The sequence below is a fragment of the Polypterus senegalus genome, chromosome 8 (assembly GCF_016835505.1).
Source record: "Polypterus senegalus isolate Bchr_013 chromosome 8, ASM1683550v1, whole genome shotgun sequence".
Classification (NCBI taxonomy): domain Eukaryota; kingdom Metazoa; phylum Chordata; class Cladistia; order Polypteriformes; family Polypteridae; genus Polypterus; species Polypterus senegalus.
This window is the reverse complement of record NC_053161.1, coordinates 106,577,592-106,602,165: the sequence shown is the minus strand read 5'-3', so window position 1 is coordinate 106,602,165 and position 24,574 is coordinate 106,577,592. Positions and strand designations below refer to the sequence as shown.

The 24,574-nt window shown below is 37.5% G+C and overlaps 1 protein-coding gene across 2 annotated transcripts in view; it reads left to right on the top strand.

Moving 5' to 3' along the window:
• Nucleotides 1-24,574, top strand: part of rassf8b (Ras association domain family member 8b) — a 206,751-nt gene that overhangs the window by 131,911 nt on the left and 50,266 nt on the right. For both annotated transcript variants that reach the window (XM_039761555.1, XM_039761556.1), the window contains exon 2: nt 15,511-15,708. In XM_039761555.1, the coding sequence (XP_039617489.1) occupies nt 15,606-15,708 (103 nt within the window). In that variant the 5' untranslated portion in view covers nt 15,511-15,605. The remainder of the gene's footprint in view (nt 1-15,510; nt 15,709-24,574) is intronic.

The following is a 24,574-nucleotide window of genomic DNA, read 5'->3' as shown; positions in this document are numbered from 1 at the left end:
AATAGTGTACCTGTAAAGATAAAAACAAATGTATTAAGCTAAATAAATTCCTTATTGAAGTATTTTATTGAAATTTCAAACAGTGCACTGTAACATTGTAGTGTTAGGGAAAAGGCCACCTGAATGGAATGATAAGAGTAAGACTGAAATGTAGAGCCTCTTGTACAAAGAAGACAAGTGGGGGGAGGTCTACCTTTAGATCAACTGGTTAAGAAGGATCACATTTTGGAGCTCAAAGGAAATTTGCGGAGACCAGAAAGAGCAAGTGTAGCGAGAGGGTGAAGTGTGGTAAGTAGTGATGACCCGATCAAGCGATAGCTGATTGAGATAAGCAAATTTTCACCCCAACTGACTCGGTTGGTGATCAGTAAATTGATTCTCAATTTTTCTTTATAGATCCTGCTTTTCTAAGCTATATAGTCATTTATTTGTAGTACTCCTTTACAGAAGATACTACAATAGTTAAGGAATTACATGTGTCATTTTATTGAACATCCTGTAAACAGAGCTGAAAGTCAGTTTTAGAAGGAGTAAAGGCAGGAATATTGGCTCTTACATTAAAGAAAGTGGAGTAAGAACAGAAAAATGGAATCTGAGGAGTCATGCTGGACATTGAGAGGAATAGCAGAATATAAGAAAAGAATTGTCTTCAGCAGAAATTTAAAAGAGAATGACTTCAGACCTTTTCATTTTGTACTGTAATTAAAACAAACTCCTTGTCTAAGTGTGGATGATGAGTGAACTTGTATTTAGTATAACTGACATTTTTTTATTATAAAAACACATTTATCCTCACTTCTTAGTAAACAATAGGCTTTTTCACTTAAGAGGCAAATGTGTTGATTTTATGAATACACTTGTTAAGCATGTCGGCCTAATGAATTTTCTTGATAAACTTGAACATTTTATTCTAACTGTGGCTTGTAATTATGTTAAGATTTTTTTTTCTTTTCTTTTATGGCATGTGTATTATGGATATGTATTTTTGTAGGTTTTATGAATTTAAAGTATGTTTGAAGGGGATTGTATTTATTTTAGTATTTTTGGTCACAGAACAATAAGCCAGCCTACATAATTTAGTTTTGTTAATAAAAAATGAACCATAACAACACTTTAACATTGCAATAGTCTGTAACCAGCCATGTAGAAAATTTCTCTTCTAAATTAAAGTTTAAAGAAAACAAATCAAAATCAAGCAAATTCTAGTCACATGAAGTAGGCGATCAGCATTGGCACTAAAAAATCCTGATTGGAGCATCCGTAGTAGTGAGGGTAAAGCGCAACGTGCCGACTGCGATAAGTTAGGTGCCCAATTGGTCACTGGAGAAGGGCAACTTCTTCTTTTGTTCAACTGGCTAAGATTGTTGTACTTCACATTATGAATCCAGTGGCCAGAGTTCATAACCTGCAGCCTGAAGTGAGGAGGCACCATGTAAGACAACCTTTTTCTGGGGATGACACAGGATCAGGAATTCAAAACGTGCCTCCCATATGTACTCAAAGGTCTGTCTTTAAAAATGCAATGAGACACGTTCTCATATCCATATTTAAATGCCCAAAATGCATCAGGCATAGCCAAAGGAGACCCAGTGTCCCTCTCCAACATGTCTGTGCTTGTAATTGATCATTTATGTTCAAGATCAGTAATGAGTGGGAATACCCCACTACTAAAGTTTAAATGGCAAAGCCACAATGAAGTAAATATCACCATGAGGAACTCGTACCACCCATGGCTGTTGATCCTTTGGATGTTTTGACAACATTGCACTTGTAAATGTAATGATTTGTTGTTAGTCAAAATTTCACTTTTGATTTATTATGTTTCCTGGCACCATCTTCAGTAAAGAACCCATCCTTTGTTTTATGTTTGTATGTAGTTATGATTTGTAAGTCACTTTTCATAAGTCTGCTCAAAAAATAAGAAAAGTTAAAAGTCTTAAGCACAATATAGTAAATTGCAGGAAATCCTTTGAGCAAGGGAAAACAGAAGAAACAATGTGACTAAATAGTGTGTCGAGTTCATTCCAATTGGTCATGATAGTTAAAAAGGGAGATGCAGTGTCATTGGACAGAAGCAAAGAGGGAAAAATACAACTGTTCCCGTAACTGGGCTTTTTCTAATTTTTAGTAAGGGCATTAGTTATGGGCTGTAGTATTTTCTCCAGGCTAAAACAAATGAACAGCAAAGGTTATTTAATTTAACTCCTTATTTTTGTTCTATGCAGATTTGTAAACAAAGTAGATAATTGCAAAAATATAGTATAAAGAAAGAATGCAACCCATGTAAAAAATATACTGTATTTATGGTGAAATATTATATGGTAGAAGAATATTTAATCGCACTGATTTTTAAGTCACGTTGTTAAATGTCACTGCATGGCTCATGGGCCATGTTTACTGTCTCTGGCTTTAGATTCTTCTCCATGGTCATCAGTTTTTCATAGGCTGTTGGTCAGAGGGAATGGAGTCGGTGTTTGACTAGCCAAATTTGGAATATGGGCTAAAGAACTAGCAAATTAGCAAAATAATAGTGCAGACTGACAAGTACTGCCAAGTAAACCCATTATGACTGGCATGTAAAGCTAACAGAACAGAAGCGAAGTACTGTTGATTTTGTGAAAAGTGAGTAATAGCCTCCTTATTTGTCCAAATTACTAAATAGTGTTCAAGTGAGTAGGATATTACCATTTCCAAGCAACAGGGTAAAAACTTATAGCAAAGGCTGTACAAAAACACATGCCAGTTACATGCTGGACAAACTGAATGGTCTCTACAAATGTGTTAAAACGCCTAATGTACTTGATCTTTTCCAGTTGTTTTCTCCCAGTTTAAGATGGATTGCTAATCTTTTTGTGTCAAAACACCAAAACTGGAGGTGCTGAATAGTATACAGTGCCCACACATTTGATAGGAGTGGGCCTCAAGTCACATGAAGACTGAATTGTTATTTTAAGATTATGAAAGTAATGGACACGCAGACTGGAAGCTTTTTAAAAAAAAAACAAAAAAAACACAAAAAAACCTTGAGCCCAAATTATTTGTGCTCCACCCAACCTGTCATTTTGTACGTGATAAATATCCCATTTTTTGTTTTTAACTGCTCCTTTTTTTGTGCCTCTGAGGTGTTTAATGCTAGTCTTGTGGATTTCCAATACTGTCAGGATTACAGCAGTGCTCGAGAAAAGTCAAAGTGTAGGATTTACTACAGAAAAGGCTCAAAGCACACAGCTGCAAAAATAAATGTGAAAGTGGGGTGAGGTGGTGTAACAAAGTCATCACCGTGGAGAACAGTTTGATATGAGCACATTTTCCACAACACTGAAAATCCTTTCTAGATCCTTTAACTGTGGACCAGTATGTGTGTTAAAGAAATGTTAACTAGTATACCCACAGAGAGTCTAGCTCACAGCAAAGACAGTAGAAACACGCATGGATTAAAAATTTGCTATGTTGTCTTTTGTTTTTGACTTGTCCCTTTCACTGTACTGGCCTGTCATATGTAAGATTTCATAATTCTGTATTCATACTCTGTAGTTATGAGGTTTGAGTGGAGGAAGGTAATTATAGATTCCAGTTTTGTTGTATTATTTTGCAGTTGTCTTGTGATATCCTTGTTTTCTGTATGAGAACCTACTTGTTACATGCACAAAAGGCCACTCCATTTATTTGTTTGCTCAAAGAGAAAAGCACATATCCTCCTGAGACCAGAATGAGTTTAATTAAATCAGTGCAGTGGGATGAATAGGAATTTCACAGACCAAAACGGGGTTTTGATATTTGCATCCTGAGGTTAACCACGATGTTATGGAGTCTGTGGTTTTCTTATCCGGCCTTTACACTTTTAACCCTTAGGATGATCACAGTTTCATTAACAGCTGTCATTATTCATGAAAAATAAAACTTATGATTGTTGGTACATTTGCCTTTCCAGATATCCCTTAGTTCCTCATATCGTACTTTCACAATTGGGCCATAAGTGTAGTGTTTTATGTTTTAATTCAGGATTCCCTTCATCATCATCAATATCATAATAATAATAATTGCCTTACAATGGCTGCCCTTTAATTTCCTGTTCTGATCTCTCACTGACCGTTGGCTGTGGTTCCTGACTGGTTCTTTGAAGAACTTATGTCAAATGAGAATGTCAACACTCTGCATGGAGCTCAGACATCTCCACTGTAACAATATCCCCCTGCAGTTTAAGAAATTCAGTCACTGGATGCAGATGTAGCAAGGACAGTCTTGTGACCAGAAAAGCTGATTTCTCTCCCCATTATTCTAGAGGTCTGTTGTTGAGAGCAATGGAAGATTCACTGCAGTGTTAAGTCTTCCTTACTGTAATCTTCCCCATCTCTAAATTGGCATCAGTCATAAATGTATCACCGTCTCAAGCACACGTTCTTACATTGGCAGATCATAAGAGTTGCAGCAACTCCGGCTTGCTGCTCTAAGTAGTGTATGAATATATAGATAGATCATGAGAGTTGTTCCAATATGATAAGTTTGTGCTTTGGCAGTACCAATCCATTTGAAAACAAGCCTGTGAATGCAGTGGTGCACCTATGAAATAATGTTGTAATTCCGTTTTTGAACAATTAGTGTGCATCACACAATACATGATACAAGGCCACATTTCATATTGACAGTATTTTGTATGGCACAACTTGATACAATGAAATTTTATCACATGCCTAGTATGTATGTATGTATGTATATTAAAAACAAAAAAAAAATAATGAAAATACTGCACACTAGTGGTTTACCTATTTGGAAGATGTTCTATAATAAAAAGGTGCTAACTTCACAGTTGGTCCTGCTGTTGCTGGACACTCCAAAACCGTTAGAGATTAGATCGAGATACAGATACAATACCATTAAGAAGATGGCCATGGACAGGATGCCAGACCATCACAGGACACACACGCACACAGTCACACAAATTTTCCAGTTAACATATAATGGGTGTGTTTGTGATGCAAGAAGAAAACCAGCATACCTGTGGGAAAGCTCATATGGACTTAGGAAGAGTACTAAGTAATGTTTAATTTGTGTACTCGCACCCCAGAGATGTGCAGGTTATTTTAGCGAGTGACTGTAATGTGGCATGAGGTGATTCGATGTGTGTTTTGACATGAGCATATGCCCTGAGGTGGGCTAGATTGAGTCCTGCCATACACTCACTACCTCCACCAGTATTCTGAATGGGACTGTACAGGCTTAGAAAGTGGATAGAGGTATAAAAAAGAAGTTGGAAAGATGTGTGTCTTTTCTTAGGGGTAAACTGATCTTGGAATTGATTTCAGTACCCTTATTGACACACAGTTCTTTTTACCTGGTACACTTTTGGCCTGACCCATTGAAATTAAGCATGAGGTTTTGATTTATTTTTTTTACTGTTGCCAGTTCATCTAACCTTCATGTCTTTGCATGTTCTCCCGATGTCTGCCTGGGTTTCCTCCAGGTGCTTTGGTTTCCTTCCACTGTCCAAGCTCAATGCAGCGCAACTACTGCACCACCACGCCACCAAAGCAACAAAGTTTGCTCTAGCACTGTGTCTGTGCAGTTTCCAGTATCTTTCCTTATCTGCATGCTTTTCTCCATGTACATCCTAAAGATGAGACCCTTAGATTAAGTGGCAGCTCTAAACTGGTACTGTATCAAATCAGTGAGTTTGGGGGGTGTTCCCTGGGATGGGCTGGTATGCTGTACAACTTTTGTCCTTGCCTTGCACCTGATGTTGTTGGTGTGGGCACTAGAGTTATACTGTGCAACTGTTTTTCATGCAAACTCTTCACAGAAACCACCATTAACACAAAGTAACTCGGAGATTATACCATTCCAGCACTGGGTAAGTTGCTACACTGGAAAATAAATGAACTGGCTTGTGTCAATCCATCTGCTCACATGCTTGACAGTGGAATTTTAGACAACATTGTTCAGGCATTTAGACTACTTGCTGTTTTGTCTTGGAGTATCTTGATCAGACATCACTACTACTTATCTGCCCAACAACAGAAAATGAAGACTGCCATCCTAGATCAGTGTGAGAAAAAACAGTGCCTTTATTATTTTAATTCCTCACTCATTTTTGTTTCTTTTTCCCATTCTAGTCTGCTAAATGTAAGGGGTCAACAAATATTTTTGAGTGAAGGTCACTCCCAAGGTTAATCTCAGCTTGCTAGTGCAATGAAGTGCAGCCTCCTTTCAGATTTTGAAGAAACAATCCGTGTGACTATGGTGATCGCAGATGACTACCTTGGTAGTTTGCCTGATATGTAGATTAATAAAAAAAAAAAACATGGAGTTTTAAAGGAGGACATCGGTACTCGTATTTGTGGTTGAGGCTGTTGAAATAAAGAAATTTTAAAATTTGATGATTTAGTGTCTAAATTTTTTGCTCATTGTCTTGCAACATTAAGTGTTTATACTTAAAGTAATACCTGGAAGTGCATACAGTTTTAACATGTGTCCCAAATAATTCCAGTTCTTGTCATCCTCTGTCATTTCTACATGGTCTAGTGGCTGAGTAACTGTTCCAGCAATGTCCAGGGTGAGGCTCGCTGAATGAGTGACTTCACCTGCTTGTGCTTTAAATATATCAGTAACAAATGTGACACTTTGGAGGAGTAACACAATTTGGTATGAAGCTTGTTTAAAACAAAGTGAGTTTACTTGCTTTTCACAGGACTAGAGTGAATATACACTCACTGTACACCAGGAATATACACAGTATACACCAGGAAACGGTTGCACAATTGTTTGTTAATTTTTTGGTGCCACTTTGATTTAAGGAACTTTTGAAAACATTCAAAATGTGGAACTGATACACTCTTGTGAGGCTAAAGCAATTATTTACTTGTCATACCTAAACTTAAAGAAAAAAAAAATATTCATATAAAACAATTTAATGCCTGGAGATTGTCAGGTGTAATGGATGGCACGAATGAGTGGGCATCAAGGCTGTGATGGGGCAAGGTTCTTTACCTGGACGGGAGGCTATGACACAGGGCAAAGATCATCCGTTTTCAGACAGAAGATGCCAGGACAGCAATGGGCATGTGGCATCCCAGCAAGGTTAGACCAAACAACAGTGCCCAGCCAGGAGGCCAGTGTAGTGGGAGACAACCTGGCAGAAGTACATGCTCCCCCGACATGCTAGGTGGCAGCCTCCCTGGGAGATGCTATGTGTACGGACAACCACAAGACACCCTGGGCATTGTAGTCCCATAGGGCAGCCTTCTCAAGTTCCGGGGATGCTGCTGGTGGGAGGCTGTAGGGATTCATCATCCCAACTTTGAGACTTTCAATTGACCAAAAGTGCTCCCATTGGGCTTTGCCCTAGCACCAGAAGTACTCCTGGGTTCGACATAAAAGAAGCCACTTGACCTCATCCAGGCAAGTTGCAGTCGGGTGGAAGATGGATAAAGCTTGCCCGGAGGAGTGGAAAGAAGAGAGGAAAAGAAGAAGAAACACTATATGGGATTATGTTCATTAAAGAAGCCTGTTTGTAAGGTATTTATCCAAAGAAACCATTCTATTGTACCGGGACTTGAGTCTGTGAGGTTGTGTCTGGGATTTGAGGTGCTGCAACGCCAAAGTGGTCACACAGTATACAGAGTCTTATCCTTATTTTGAATGGTCTTCAGGTAGTCAGTGAGGATGGAGTGAAGGGCAAAATTTGTTACTTAAGAGATCTGGGTAAATTTTATTCCCAAGTTTAGTTACAAATGCATTGCAGTATGAGTATCCATCCATCCATCCATCCATCCATCCATCCTTTTCTTCTTTTTTTTCTTTTTTGTTTTTTTGTGTCTAAGCAGGGTCACGGGGAGGCTAGAGCCTATCCTAGAAAGCACTAGGCTCCAAATAAGAAGAATCAGTGGGCAGGGCATCTGCCAATCCTAGGGTGAACATTTACAAAAGCACACAATAATAGGGGTCAGTTTGGCAATGCTAGTTAACCTAATCTGACTGTCCTACTTCATTTATTTACAAACCTGAATTGAATTGGGATCCATGAACATAAGGTACCTTAACCACTGCACAATGAGTTTTATATATACACTTCACTGAGCATAGAAATCCAGCCTATGACCTAAAAGAGTGCAAGGTCTGTTTGAAGAGTACCAGAGGTGCCAATAGAAAAACCGTGATACTGGAAAGGAATCATTCTGTCTTTCTAGTAGAGGAGACATTTGGGGTGCTGCTTAGAAACTTTCCCTTTTTAAAGAGAAATTGAAGGATTCCAGGAATTGTTAAGGAGAAGTTCTATCCTGGTGCCCCTAGAACAAATTGGCTGTGGCTTTAAACCTTCTTCTGAGTCGAAGGGAGATTGGGATAGTGGTTCAAGACTTGTTTCAACATTCTGAGAGACGCCACAGGGTTTTGGGTTCTCTTCTATGGAGGAATATTTCGGACAAAATGAAATAAATAAATAAATGCGTAAATAAATAAAAGTACTCTGAAATGTGAGCATAAATAAATAAATGTGTCATGAAATGACAGCCTTAATAAATAAATATGTCATGAAATGAGAGCATAAATAAATAAATGTGTCACGAAATATGTTTTTCGTTGCTTATTTATTTATTTCATTTTGTCCGTAACATTCCTGCAAACCGTAATGAAATACGGCTTGAAATAAAACTGTCAGTTTCACTCATCAAAGTTGAGAGGGTGGGCTCTAACACGCCCTCTAGTTACTGATTGGTGAATCGATAGCACAAGAATTAGTTAGAAAAATGCTTACTACTGCCGATTAAATGGATTCTGCCGAAGATATTACGTATTTAAGAGAGAGAATTGAAGATTTATCGGAAGAAATTACAATGTTGGCGGCCCTTTTAGAACTGAGTATTTGACCCTTGTTTTACGAGTAGAAAGTCAGTTGCATATTCGCAGCTACTTTTTCAAACAACTGTACAGCTCTGATCAGTGGTAAAGTTGTTCAGTTCAAAATATTAGGTGGAGCTGCTTTGGGCATTCCATGTCAAAGTACCTAAACTAATACAGCCGTTACAGCTTACCGTATATCAAACTGGCTCATTCGCCTTGTGATCGTCTTCTCTGATACATCATACAGATCTGCAATCTGTTGTACTTTTAAACCGCATAACAGAAGGTGTTCTATTGACTCAGCTGGAATGTCAAAGGATGGACGTCCAGAGCAGGGTACTGCATCACCTGAACTGGAGTGTAGTAGAGTCTGTTCCACCTGTTCTTCGATAATTTCAAAACAGTTTCATCTATATCGGAGTCTAAAAGGGCCGCCAACATTGTAATTTCTTCCGATAAATCTTCAATTCTCTCTCTGAAATACGTAATATCTTCGGCAGAATCCATTTCATCGGCAGTAGTAAGCATTTTTCTAATTAATTCTTGTGCTATCGATTCACCAATCAGTAACTAGAGGGCGTGTTAGAGCCCACCCTCTCAACTTTGACGAGTGAAAGTGACAGTTTTATTTCAAGCCGTATTTCATGACGGTTTGCAGGAATGTTACGGACAAAATGAAATAAATAAATAAGCAACGAAAAACATATTTCGTGACACATTTATTTATTTATGCTCTCATTTCATGACATATTTATTTATTAAGGCTGTCATTTCATGACACATTTATTTATTTATGCTCACATTTCACAGTACTTTTATTTATTTACGCATTTATTTATTTATTTCATTTTGTCCGAAATATTCCTCCATACTCTTCTGTTTAACTATACTTTGAGCTGTGTGTTTGGTCATTTACTCTCTCAAATGTATTTTTCTTAATAAAAGGTCATATTTGTATACATTTTGTTTATAAACATGAAAAAAGGTAGATATTTTCATGGACTTTAGTTCTTTACTGTATATGAAACCAAGGTAAGGTTATACCTCCCAACTATGGTTTCTTCATACATTTGTAGCAAGCATAGGAGCCCTACATTTCAAGGGTAAGTGTCCTGGCCATGTTGTAAGGTTCAGAACTCAGTCTTCATTCGTGTTTTAAATTTACATAGTGGCAGCTCTAGAACTGTGAAGGGAGTGACAAGGACCATGGATTATTTTGCAATACCAACTTGAAGGGAGTAGCCATAAACGTGTTTTAATATTATTATTCATAGTTACATGCATTGTAACTGCCACTGATCTGCCTATCAGTTTCATTTTTCACATTGTTCTGTTTTTCGAAGAGTACTGTTACTGTAATTTCTTACTTTACAGACTGCTATATAATGTGCTTAGCTGCATGAATTCAGGGGATTTGTTTTTAAAGGAATCTGAAGAAATGTAGTCCTAACACACCCTTGGGCCTGCCACAGTTTCTAGGAGCTCCCTGTTGCTGAAAGCATTCTTTCAATGTGGACATTCTATTTCAAGTATACAGAACAGTCATCTGGGAACTGAGATTCACATTTTTGTCTTGAGATGCCTACACTGGCCACTGATAACTTTGCGGATTGTCATACTGGTGCCAGTAACTAACTGCAAAATTATATTATGAGCTCAAATTGTTTCATACTGCAATTTAAATTTTTTTTTAGTAGCCTGAACATCAGGTGTGTTGTCTACATATTGTTTTATACAATATTTAGCAGTGGTTTGTGATATTTTCCATGGAAAACAACAAAGGAAAAGGCAGCCAGTCTGTTGGGCTAATTCATTGGAATTGTAGCATTCAGCAGGTCTGGGGCTAATGAGACCTTATAATGATTGGGTTTGGAATTTAGCACTGACTGTCTAATTGCGGTGGTTCTCCAAACTCGGGCATCTGTGGATGGAAGCAGATAGAGTTCCATTTGCTTCTATGTCACAATCTAAATGTTTGCACGGTTTAATTGAATGGGGCAACAAAGACATTAGTGCATTGATGAGTTTACAACTAAGTTGATTTACTGCTCAGTGTAGTATGTGAACATTTAGGACAGATTGATATAATCAAGATGTGTGACACTAAACTTGATCAAGACATCTTAATAATGGATGAATTGTAGGATTAATATAACATTCTTATATCAACTTAATCCCATTTAGGGTTGCAGGGAGGCTTTCCTGGAAACAGGAGGAACAAGGCAGCACAGGGCCCACTTATACACTTTTATAGGGTGAATTTGAAAGTCACAGTTAATCTAACCTGCACACATTTCAAAATGTGAGGGAAGTATCTGGAGGAAAACTCCCAAAAGTGTTGAGGAGAATCAGCAGACTCCACTTGAAAAACTGGACATGGCATTCAAGCCCTGGATGCTACATCTGTGAGGTGGCAGCTGTGGCAGTACAAAGCATTATGTTACCATACCACCAAATAGTTGGAATGACCTGGCATGGTATTACAAATACATTACTATCTCTTTGGGTACTTTGAAACAAGTGTAAAACTAATATTCTTTTTATTTCTGCAAAGTATATACTCATTTTTGGACTGAATTTCAATCTTCATTGTGAATATAGTAAAGACAAAATCAGAATAATACAAAAACAAAATGAGGCGTGTTTCCCAAATGTATTATAAAGAACATCATAAACTCGATCTTAAAGTCAATCTTTAATTTGCGAGAGTTTCACAAAACTCCACAACTAAAGTAGATTGTTAAATTGTTTCATGATCTCTGTGTTCCCCAGCCCTCTCCTTAATCAGCAAATCCCACAACATTAGATTTTTTTAGTGTGTTTTTCTTTCAAGGTGTGCATCTGTCATTTGTTTGCAGTCATATTAGAAAAAATGTTTGATTCTGTGCTGCTTATACTCTTCTTTTCATTTGATTTATTAAATTATAATGTTGCATTTTACTTTATATTAGTTTTTACACGTTTATTTCATCCCTCTGAAGGAGCAAAAGTGACACCATATATTGAGATTATTGCCAATCAGTTGTTTTTCCTTTGACTTATAGTGCTTTTTTTGTAGTAAACTTCTCCAGTGAGGCTAACAAAGTAGTACTTTTTTTTGGGGTGGGAAATCAGGTGTTGGTATTTTTTACCATTTTAATAGAGACTGTGGCAGTAGGGGGCGCTTGTGCTCCCTTGAACCCTCAGGTACCACGCTAAACACCAGGTAAATGTCCCAGACTCTTTATTAGTTTTTAACAATGTGCACAAAGCACTCTCCACACTCCTCACACAAATCACAAACAATACTCTTCCTCCTCGCCCAGACACTTCGCCCTCCTACCTCCCAGCTCAGCTTAGTATCTGGACTGGCCCATAGTCCTTTTATACACCCTGACCCGGAGGTGTTCCTGCCCAATCAGACCACAGTTCCTTATTCCTTCCGGGTCAGGGTAAACAGTCCTTTTCTTCACCCCGGGAGCACGTCGTTCCTTCCTGTCACGTGACCGTGACGTACTCCCGGGTTATAGGGCACACAAGAGCCCACGAGCCCCCCTACAGCGACTCCCGGTGGCCCCAAAGGTATCCAGCAGGGCTGTGTATAAATACTACATAGTCCATTAGGAGTCCATTAGGCCCTGCTGGAACTCGGGGCACGATCCTGCTGTCAGGAGAGCTCCTCCTGGCGGCCTGGGGGTGAGGGCCGGAGCACGAAGCCGGCAGTCCTCCACAACACATAATGTGCATAAAGAAAGGATGAAGTAACCCTTCACCCCCAAACCCTTTCTCCATTTCCAGATCTTGAACTAATACAGCTATTGTATATACTGTCAGGTTTGAGGTTTGTTTAAGCTTAGAACAACACAAAAGTATGAGAGCTTTCGGAAATGAATAAAAAAATGTAGATATTACAAGTTATAATTGAAAGATCTTTTTGAAATGAGGATTAAATCGTTTTTTGCAAGATATAGCAAAAGTCATATAGCAAAAACTTCAAGCTCTGTTAAAATGTATGGTAACTGAAATCATTATTATTGTATTTTAAAATTTATAGATTAAAAGTCAAAATTGTAATTCTGTTAAAATGTACAAATGTCAGAAAAAAAGTAACTTTACATGTTAAACTTTAAAAGATTAAAAACCATAATTACAAGGTCTATTGGAAATGTAAGTGATTAAAACATAATTACAAGATATGTTGAAAGTATAAACATAAGTCATAGTTACAAGATGTCATAATTATCAGATGCTATGTTGAACCCTTGGGACTGTAAATTAAAATAATGAGATGCCACATTGTTCTTTTTTGGCTGAGGTGTGCTTCCATAACAAACTGCAGCTGCTCTTTTGTAACACATAATGTCATGTAGTTCCTGTGTGTTTGGATCCACTGAGCAGTTAACGATTGAACATCAACATTATCTGGACTTTATGATATTAACAAAAAAAAAAAAAAAATGTGAATTTTCCCTTGGGATTAATAAAGTATCTATCAATCTATCTATCTAAAATAATATTGCCATCTACTGTAAAATATTAAGGCACAAACTTAATATTAAACTAAGATACATTATTTTGTTTTAGTGATAGGTGATTTGATCATACACTAAGTGATTTTTTTTTTTTTTTTTAATTTTACTGATTGGTACACTAATATTAAAATATTCAATATACTTCCTACTTGGTCTTTGCATATTCTCCCCTGTGTCTATAGGGTTTCCTCTTGGTTTTCCCGTTTCCTCCTGCAGTCCAGTAGTGTGTGCTGAGGTGTGTGTTTGTTCACTCGCTCGCTCGCTCACTCACCCTGGCCAGGGTTTGTTCCTGTCTTGCGCCCTATGTTAGCTGTGATAGGATCCAGCACCCCCCACAACCCTGCTCTGGGCTAAGTGGATTAGAAAATGACTGACTGACATTCAGGATTCTACTGGATCATATACACTTTGCAAACGTCCAGAATTCAATATCTAAAAATGATATCAGAAAGATAAATAATTCTTATGCTATAATGCCTACCTATCTAATGTATATACAGCCTGGATTTTGTTTTGATTTGAGTATGTTTTTAATGTTTAATTATTGATTATCATTTTTTTAGTTAACACCATTTGAAAGGAGCTGTAAGATGGAGTTGTTTTCAATATCTCTTTTGCTTTTCCAATTAGTAACAGTAATGAATCTTCCAATGCCCTAGGTTTAAGTACAACTCCCAGTTGCTCTCTGAGTCTGCATGTTCTCCCCGTGTCTATGTGGGTTCTCCTCCCAAATGCCCAAAGGTATGCAGGTTAGGTTAACTGGTGATTCAAAATTAGCCCACTGTGAGTGTTAAGTGTAGGTGTGTTTTGAGGTTGGCACATTCCATGTGGCCTGCACTGCCAAGGTTGACTACAGCCCTTATGATCCTACACTTAAGTATGAGGGTTGAAGAAGGTTTTGCTATGTTAATAGTAGATCTTTCCTAGTGCTCCCTCATATTACTACCTCATATGCATATTTGCGATTTCTATTCCAAATTTGTTTAATAACTGCTGAATGAATTAATCAGTTTAAGCATGTCTAGCCAGTTTTTGAGAGGTGCTGATGAAAACAGACTTTATACTGTGCAAAACACCTTGGGGGTTCTTTGAGTTCACAGACTGCTTATGATTTTCTAAGACAGTGTTAAAAAAAAAGTGACGTGGTTAAAGGGCTTCCTTGACATCACCTACAGAAAGGGTTTGGTTTGAAAGGCAAGTTGTTTGTGTTTTTATATATTTATATATTTATTTTAGTTTTAATGACATTTTGCCATAGGTACATTCAGTAATATTGCATGTTTTAATTGAGCTTCCACAGAATTCCTCTGCATTAACGCAAGGGAGGTGAAGAGGCGTATTTAACCACAAAAAATTATCAGATTACAGGTATGGGATGTTAGATGTTGGAAATGCATACAGTTGCTTTACTGCAAAGATTTAATGTGTTTTTAATAGCATTTGGGATAAATACCATAGATAAATAGTATTTGTTGAGGAGATTACCTTGCTAGCATGGATAATAGTGCAATCATGGTGTAAAATATTAAAAACAAAGTGAAAACCATAGCCCAAGTGCTAGATCAGATCTGTACATAGAATACACCAAACATAATATAAACATAATATATTGTCACTAAAGAAATATATCAATGTACTTGTGCCTCTGTGTCTGTTAGAACTTACTATGGCAAAGATGGGCTTGATAGGAGGAGATACTGATGACTATGGACAAAAAAGTAGCATCTGTTTACACACAATGGTGGATTGAGCAAGTGCCAAAATATGCCCCTGGACAAGCCTGTGTGGAGAATAGGGGGAAGTATTAGTCATGATGTCCTCTACATGTTATAGTGGGATTGAGGAAGTGAGATCTACCTGAGATAAGGGGAATGTGACAATGTACAGCTAAAAATGTGTTCGGTTTGTTAAGGCATAATCTTAATTTAATAAAGATATAGTCATATCTTTTTTTTTCTTTGTAACCATTTTAAAGTCTATTTTTTTGCTCTTTCTACATGATGCAAGACCCATTGTCTTCTAAATCATTAATTAATTCATCACATGAAAATCTTACAGGTTCTCCTGTGGTTAACCAATGTCATCAGTACTATAAGTATTTCAAAATAATGATAAATACACAAAAATATACAAACGTCACTGTTCTGTTTCTTTGCTTTTACAGTGGAAACAAGCTGGGGAATTCCCTGTCCCGAGATGCAAGGAATAATGAAACTCCAGTGTAGCTGAAGTTGGTGATCTGCAGCTTTGTGGTTCAACATGGAGCTGAAAGTATGGGTAGATGGCGTTCAGAGAATTGTCTGTGGAGTCACAGAATCCACCACATGCCAGGAGGTGGTCATAGCTCTTGCCCAAGCTATAGGTAAGGAGGGTTTAATTACTGTATGTTTTTTTTTTTGTATAGAATTTTGAAGAAAGATTTTTGTTACATAATATTATAAAATTTAATTTTTAATTTAAAGTTGTGGAAATTTTTATAACAGCAACTTGCCTTATAAAATTTTTGTTTCTTTTTTTCTGTGAAAGAAAGTATGTCATTATATTACCCACACAAAGTCACACAATAGATAAGCACATATGTCTTTTTAAGCAGCATTTTTACCTTATCTCTCATTGTGGGATGGCCTGACCACTCACTTATGCCATTCTGACTCACTTAGTGTTTTGGAGGAAATTAAGGGCTGCCAGTTAATTTAAGCCAACTCATGGTTTTGGCAGATGTTTTCTTGGTTATGGCTACCATTATCATAGCCTCCCTATAACATTAGATCTGTAGCCCTTGTACTGTTTCTGCCATGAAAAAAATTAATATGTGTAGTTGAGTTATGACCCTAAACACACACATACGCTCCATTGTTACTTTTAGTTTCCCAGGGCTTCTCCTCTCACCAGTGCAAATTCACTTGGACTATGACCTGAGTTACTTATCATCCTTCTCTGGTTGGGTGTCTTCTTTCCCAGGACACGCAAGGAGAAAACTGTTTTTTTATAGTATAAAATGGCATTCTCCAAAATATATGGATGGACAACTGGCAAATTTATTAAAAAAAAATTAAATGTGTAATACATTTACAACAAATGATGTTGAAGCTTAGACAGCCTCTGTTTTAGGATCCAAGCCAATTTTCATGACTTTCTTGATACTGTAGTACTGTCACTACTATGTGGAGTTATACAATTAATAATTTCATTGTATTGTGCACAAATTACAATAAATTTGAAGTCTGAACATTTGTGTAATATTTTGTTTATGTGCGCTGTTTTTTTAACAAACCAGGATTTCAGTGTTAAATCTCGAAAGTAATAAAACTTAACTCAATACAAACTTTCTTAAAATATATATTCAGTTTCGTTTTTGTCATGAAAGTTCTGGTGGGGCCACATGGACCAGCATCATTTACAATAACTGCCCCACTGTGTAAATGCATTGGATTGGATACATGGCCTCCAGCAAATCCCAGGAAGGATCCTTGTTTGAACCCCAGGTGAGCAAGGACATGGCAAAGAAAGAGTCATTGGAGGCTTATGAAAGGAGTCGTGGATGATAGGATAGGTGGTAGCAGCTGTGGGGGCGGTCAGGAAATAGGGTGACCTTCAGTAAACCTAGCTTGATTTTAACAAGGTAGATACTGTATGTACTTCATAATGTATTAGGCTAATGATACATTTTTTGTCATAATTAATCTTCGCAATTCATGATATAATAGTGGCTAAACCAAAACAGAAAGATATGCAATTTCATGCTTGCTTCAAATTGCATTACAACAAAAACATCAAATACTAGGGCTCTTAAAATGACTCTGGGCTTCAAGGCCCAAGGTGGAAATGAAAAGTTCAGGCTGCACATGATCAAAGGTATGCCTAGAACACTGCAGGGTCAAAGGACATGCCTAATTAACCCAGAAACTGTTTAGCGGTACCAGGGACAAAGAACACTTCACATTCTTCAAAAGCGAATATTTTTCTAGATAAGAGCATATCATGGAAAACTAGAAAAATTTGACAACCAAGTTGAAATGATTATTTTAACAAAACTATTTTTGAGGGACGTTCACTACTTATTTAACCTCCTTGACATTTAACCTCAAGCATTTCTCAATTCTGTATAAAAATGGTTAACCTCGAGTGGGCCTTGGGTTAATCATTGTTTACATGTACAGTGTTACGCCCAAGTAATGCTAACTGTAACCCTAAGTAATTTTATCCCATCTAGGAGATGAAACATGCTGTAAAAAAATAATGAATATTTCTATGTATTCTGCCTTTCTTTGATAACTCATGAATATTTAGTAGGATGGAAACTAAACCATTAATTGAAATGAAAGTGACAGTAATGAAAATGTTAATTTGTCATCAGATGGCACTGTACAACCAAACTGCCATGATATGCCTGATGATTTCGGCCACATGAAACTTCAGCATGAGCAAGTAAGTAGCTGTGTGGCAAAACAGCAAAGTGACTGTGATGAAGCAGAAGGACAAGGAACACAGTAGCCCCCTAAGCACTTTTAACAATGCAATCAGTGTTCATATCGGGTGAAATGTGGAGGTCACCAAGCCTTGCAATGTGGTAGCATATAGTAACACAGTAGGCCATGGTGATGATGTGAATTAGACCTGACATTCTACCCTTACATGCACGAGCTTAGCATTTTTGATTGTTTCAAAACATGTAACATAGAGGACGTATACAAATCTTCATTAGTACAGTATATTTATGTTGATGGTTTGGGGAAAAAAAGTTATTTCTTTACTTTCTTTATTACTTTATTACTGTTACTACATGTAAATACCAACGTTTTTGGCTTGTTTTTCCAGGGGTAAACTTAATGCTAAGAAGGTAATTTTTTGGAGAACTGTGCCCTCTGCTGGGAGATAGGGGTCATTGGCCCATTTGCCCTTAATACAGAGATGTCACTACATACTGTATAGTAGATTTTAAACAGGCGTGATATAATAATATAGTGGCACTGTGGTTAGTATTGCTATCAAATGGCAACAAGGATATGGACTTGATTTGCCACCCAAACACAAAAACTCTGTAGATTGCATATTTTCATTTCAAGGGACCTGCTTGTAATTTCTCTGGATACTTCATTTTCTCTCACATATGAATACATGTACTGTATATTTTTAGATTTATATGTATCCTAGGCTTGATATATTATGACATGCATGGCCAGCCAAAGTGGGTGAGCATCATATCAATTCAACTGTCTAACTTTGGCTGTGGAATTTGAAAAGTTCTCATATAAAGATGAGGCATATTGGAGCACTTGGACCATAAATGGTTGTAATTTAGTTGACCTGGATCTGTAGCACCTAGGCAAGCCATAGCAGGTGAAGAAAACAATTTATTATTTAGCAAACCTCAATAATTAACAACAAAATTAGCATTAAACTCAAGGGAAAAAAACAAATTTAATTGACAAATTCTTAATTACCAATAAAGATATTAAACACCTTAGAATAATTACTGGAATTAATGTACCAATCTACAATCATCATCCTTTTCAAATCAATAGTTTCAATGTTATTCTTAAATACTTGGAGGCAATGATAGAATAACTTGCCAAATAAAGCAGGATTGATGCCAAACTTTAATTACATAAAATACTGGTAAAAAATAACTTCACAATACAAAAACCTTTAGCCCTGAAGCTGTCTACCTCATACAGCTAAACATAATTCCCTAAATACCCACAGGGCAACAAATCTAGCTATACAGGAACAAAGCAAAACTGAACCTGAATCTTAGCAATAAGGAGCACTCAAAAGTGAGGCAGAACACCTTCCACTAAACTGACAAGAAAGCTAAAAAAAACAGAATGGAGTTACAAAAGCAAATGCTTCAAGACATAATCAAGTAAAGCTTTCTTCCCTTTCTATAATGTAAGCCTCATCAATTTGACAACACTATAATTACCAGTAATCAAGTTCACCAGATAATGTGTAAGACAAAGAAGCAATAACTTTGGAACTAAGCCCCCACCCCATTAGAGTCAAACTTGTATCTCTTTACAAACCCAACTTACAAAGTAGAATTCTGAGGAGAGCTCATGCAAAAATATGCCCGCAAGTGGATGAATGACAATACAAAAAAAGGACTGTGGGCAGAGCTAAGGCTAAAACAGAAAAGAGTGAGTGAATGTGCCCTCTACAACAACAACAATAACATTTATTTATATAGCACATTTTCATACAAAAAATGATCTCAAAGTGCTTTACATAATGAAGAAAAATAAAAGACAAAATAAGAAATTAAAGTTGGACAACACTAGTTAACACAGAAAAGGAGTAAGGTCCGATGGCCGGGGAGGACAGAAAAAAAAAACTCCACACGGCTGGAGAAAAAAAAATGAAATCTGCAGGGTTTCCAGGCCACAGGACTGCCCAGTCCCCTCTGGGCATTCTACCTAACCTAAATGAAATAGTCCTCTTTGTATTTAGGATTCTCACGGACGCTCTTGATGATGATGGTCATGCAGACTTCTGGCTCTTAATCCATCACTGTTGGAACATCACGGTGCTTTGAGTAGATGCACCACCACCAAAAAGACACTGGAAAAAGAAACAGAAGAGAGAGTAGTAGTTAGTGCAGATTTTAGAGCCACCACGAATAGTTATTATAATAAATTGGATATACAGAGTATCAGGTTTAAATTACTGTGAGGTTAGGAGAAGGCCATGTTAAAATAATGTGTTTTCAGCAGTTTTTTTGAAGTGCACTGGTACCCCAACAAGGGATGATTCATACCTTTTGACTCCCCGTGACTCTTCATGGAAAAAGTTGACCAAATGTAAACAAAACAAAAAAGTTCAAGGTTCAAGTGTTATACAGTGAACCACAGTAATTGCACCATCAGTCTTGTTGTTTACAGCAATCTAGTTTAATATAAGTAAAATATTCTTAGCCAGATATCTGTTTATTATATACAGTATTTTTCAAGAGGATAAGAGTATAACATTTCATTATAATTGTTGTGGGGAACTGGGTGGTTGCCCTTTGGGAAGTTTGTACGTTCCTTCTTTGTCATTATCTTCTTCGTCGTCTTTTGCTGCACAAAACAAGTGGACTTTTTCCCCAATTCCAAATAGAATCATGGTGGTATTCTGGAAGAGACCATCAGCAAGACAGGTGGCCAGAGAGGCTGTTTGAATTACAGCATAGCATGTGTTTGGCATGGAGAACAGGCAGGTTGACATCACTCATGACTACACTTGACTTTCACAGTTAAGTCAAGAAGTAAACAGAAGTGCTCATTGAACTTTATCAAAGTTTCCAATAAATTCTCAGTTTTTCTTTGTTGTAGCTGCATGATAAAGTTGAGAAATGGATCCATGGAAAAATAATTACCAAAATGCAACTTGTGGTGCCCTGCCTTGAGTGAGCAAAATATTGCGAGACTTGCATGGACACTCGTATGATCATCTCTCCCCACCTGTGGCTGATCTTGGCAGTTTTGGTACCCTTTGAGTTGAGAACCGTGAACAACTAATACTTGACAGTCTGACCTGAAGACAGCTTGTTGGTTGCATCTTACTGATCTATTAAAGCAATTGCTGCTATGGTGTTGTCTGATTGAGAAGTTTATTTCTTGTATAAGCTAGAGTGGTGACTGATGCACTCTATTCAGCCTCAGTTGCTAGTCAGTGTAAACTGATCTGCCATTCATAAAAAAAAACTCTGCTGCTTTTTAGATGACACCACTTTAGACATTCTAATCCTTTTGAAAACTTCAACTTTAATGGCATACATTTTTGATTGCTAGTTTTGTGTACTTGTGCTGTTTGTCCTCATCTTTAAAATTTGTTTTGTACTTTTTCTAAACTTTATACTTTCAAATTGCTCAAATGTATTTATAAATATCTGAAAGCAAACTCCCTTGGATAAAGGTGTCTGCTGTTAAAAGGAGAATCAGTAATACAAAAGAATAAAATCGTAAGTGAAATGGTAAAGGGTAAAATCAACAAACCAACTACAGCAAGGAGTTCACAGCTCCACCATTGCAAAGCAAGTAATGGCATCTCAAACAGTAAAAGGGTGCAGCCAGGTACAAAGGCTGCGACACACACATGTGGGTGAGGAATATAAAATGCTTGCAGAAAGAGAATACACGTTCATTTCCTTCAGAAAATTGTGCTCTTAAGTGAAGGATGTTTTTATAAATTGAAAAATTCTGTTCTTGTCATTTAATTGACATTTAAATTGGAGTCTGTGGGGCACTGGTCCAAACATGAAAACAGGCCTTCAAACTTCCTGAAAGCTTCCACTTATTAATGGTGAAATTTTTGATTTCAGAAAATGTACCTTGTAATTTGTGATGTATACTTATGACAACAGTAACAAGGAAATTTAATTTTTCTAGATGAAAATACTGTACATTCCCATCTACCGTAAATGTTGTGAGTGAAATATGAGTAAGGAAGAAAAATATCATGAAACTGCATGTGTCTGAGTCTGAGGAGCACATTGAAGATTGAGCAGTATAGTATTAACAGTGTGTAACAACCACAGTCACACTTGGATGGTGGCAGGTTGCACACTCCAGCTGTACTTGAGTAAAGTCCAGACCCCTTCACACCAAACTGTACTTATCCTTCAGTTTCTTACCCAGCCACCACTCAAGTTCCCCAGTCAACAGACAAAAACAGATGCATTTGTTAAAGATTAATGTTCAGTAGGTGCAAAATGAATATACTGTATATTAGACAAAGGTGAAATACTGCGCATACACCCTGAATGTCCCAATCCTGATCCCAATGCAGATGCACATATTTACAGTGAAATGAAAAATAGAGAAATGGACCTGACCTCCCTTGTCTTAAGCATGAGACATATATAAATTATAAAACTATAATCAAACATCTGTATACACCCAAAATTCAACATGAACTAGTGGTAACTACAGAGATTAAAAAAGTGGATGAAAACCAGCAAAGTCCCAAAAGATTTAATGACAGCAAAACACAATTCCAATGGGGTCATTCCTGAAAGTGAACCAGAATAATCTAACCAGTGAGTCCAGCCAGTAGTTCAACAGCTTATGGACAGTGGAAAATAAAAAGTCCAAAACACGTTACTGCCATGTGTAACTGGATAAAAAGTGATGATCTATTGTTCCTTTTGATGAAATGATAGCAGATTTTTGATTGATCTTTTTTTTTTTTTGATGCTTCCTTTTCTTCCCTTTTCTCTTGATATGTGAGGCCCTATCTTTTAATATATGCAACCCAGAGTTAACAGGAAATGCCCACCTCTAAAAAGGTTGGGTGCTGTGATTGGAGATATTCTTGCAAATGCAAAGGGGAAATTCTTCTTCAGGTGTGTGTATGTATATATATATATATATATATATATATATATATATATATATATATATATTGTCAGGGTGCCAGGGGCCATGACCCGGCCGGGACGACGGGAAGGACCGGATGTGAGTCTGCACCCACCCTGAATCACGTGGGGGTTGCCTTCCGGGTTGCTTTGGGGGCCACGGGTACAGGGCATGGAAGCCCTACCTGTAGGGGCCCGTGGTCACCGCCAGGAGGCGCCCCAATGCCTTGGGGACCTGTTACCCCAACACTTCCGCCACACCAGGAAGTGCTGGGGGGAAGATTTATGACGGCGCCCGGAGAGCAGCCGGCACTTCCGCCACGCTGGGGCGTGGCCAGAGGAGGAATGCCGGGAACACCTGGTGCTCATCCGGGTACCATATAAAAGGGGCCGTCTCCATTCATTTGAGGCTGGAGTCGGGAGGAGGAAGGACGAAGCTCAGGAGGAGCTGTGGAGGCGGCCCGAAGAAAGGCATTGTGGCCAGGACTGTTTTGGGGTTTGTGCACGTGACTGAGGTCTTAGTGACCATTACTGGGTCTGTGTGACCATTTATTGTTAATAATATATTGTAAATAAACGTGTGTTGTTTTAAACAACATGTCCGCCTGTCTGTGTCCGGGTCAACTTCCACAATATATATATATATACAAAAATGTAAGAGAACCCCTACACTTAAACATTGACAAACACAATTAACCCCACTAAAATTGGATATGTAGTTTACTAGATAACTGAATGCTGTATAGAACATATGTAAGTTGACATGTTAGTGCTGCTGATTCACTGATCAAGACAGAATGAGGAAGAATGAAATTTGAGGATCAGGAGATGGACTAGATTAGAATCACAGGAAGTAAATACTCCCAAGGTCCACACCTGTGAAACTTACATTCCTAAATACCAAAGCCTAATACATAAACGAAAATCATTGTTGAGAAAGTAAAGCTAAATTCTTAACCTGTAAATACGCACAACACCGTGAACACCACTCTGGTTTTTCAGGAGGTTCATCCACAATCTGGAATGCTGCATAACACACAATGGTCTTTTATAAAGTGGCACGCTTGTACGAGTTCCTTAGCAAGAGTCTCTAGCTTAATGACTACCACACCAATGATAAAATGATAAGGTTGCAAACATAAAATAAATAATAATGAGTTCTACCTAGAGCAAAATTGAAAACTAAACAATCAATCCAAAAGATTCTCAGATGACCAAGCAAACAATGGCCCATAACTGCAGACCAGAAAAATGAATGCACACTAGAATCACAATAAGTGTCCTGGGTTTAGTCATTGTATTTGGGAAGTTTGTAGAGAAAGACGTGCAGGCTCCATGAATTGGAAATTAATGGTTGTGAGCGAGGGTGTATCTGTGGGCATAAAATAACAGCTGCTTTGTGTAAATTCTGGGAGAAATTTTAGGTTTAGCCAGGGTTGGTGCCAAAACAAATTTAGCATTGGGAATTAATTTTTTCATGGAGGAATGGAATGATGCGTGATTACAATAAAAGGCTGTGGTATTTTGAATTTGTTACAAATATACCTAGAGTGCATACACAATAGACTACAGCAAACAGACTTCAACCTGCATGATGCAACACCACAGGTTAGAAGTAATGTTCGATAAGCTCAAAGCCAAGCAGAGATTGTATGTATCAAACCTCCAAAACCGTGGAACTCCCATGTGGTTAAACTTCCAAATAAAAAAATTCACTGTGTTCCATACCCATGACAAAAGATTTAATACTACAAACAGAACTGAATATTAAGGATGTACAATGTGATAAATTTTGATACTGAAATATTTGTAGAGCTGACATGCCAGTATTCGGTTAACCACAAAAAAGTGTTTCACCACTATTGGAGCAATGTTTCTACAGAAAGGTATG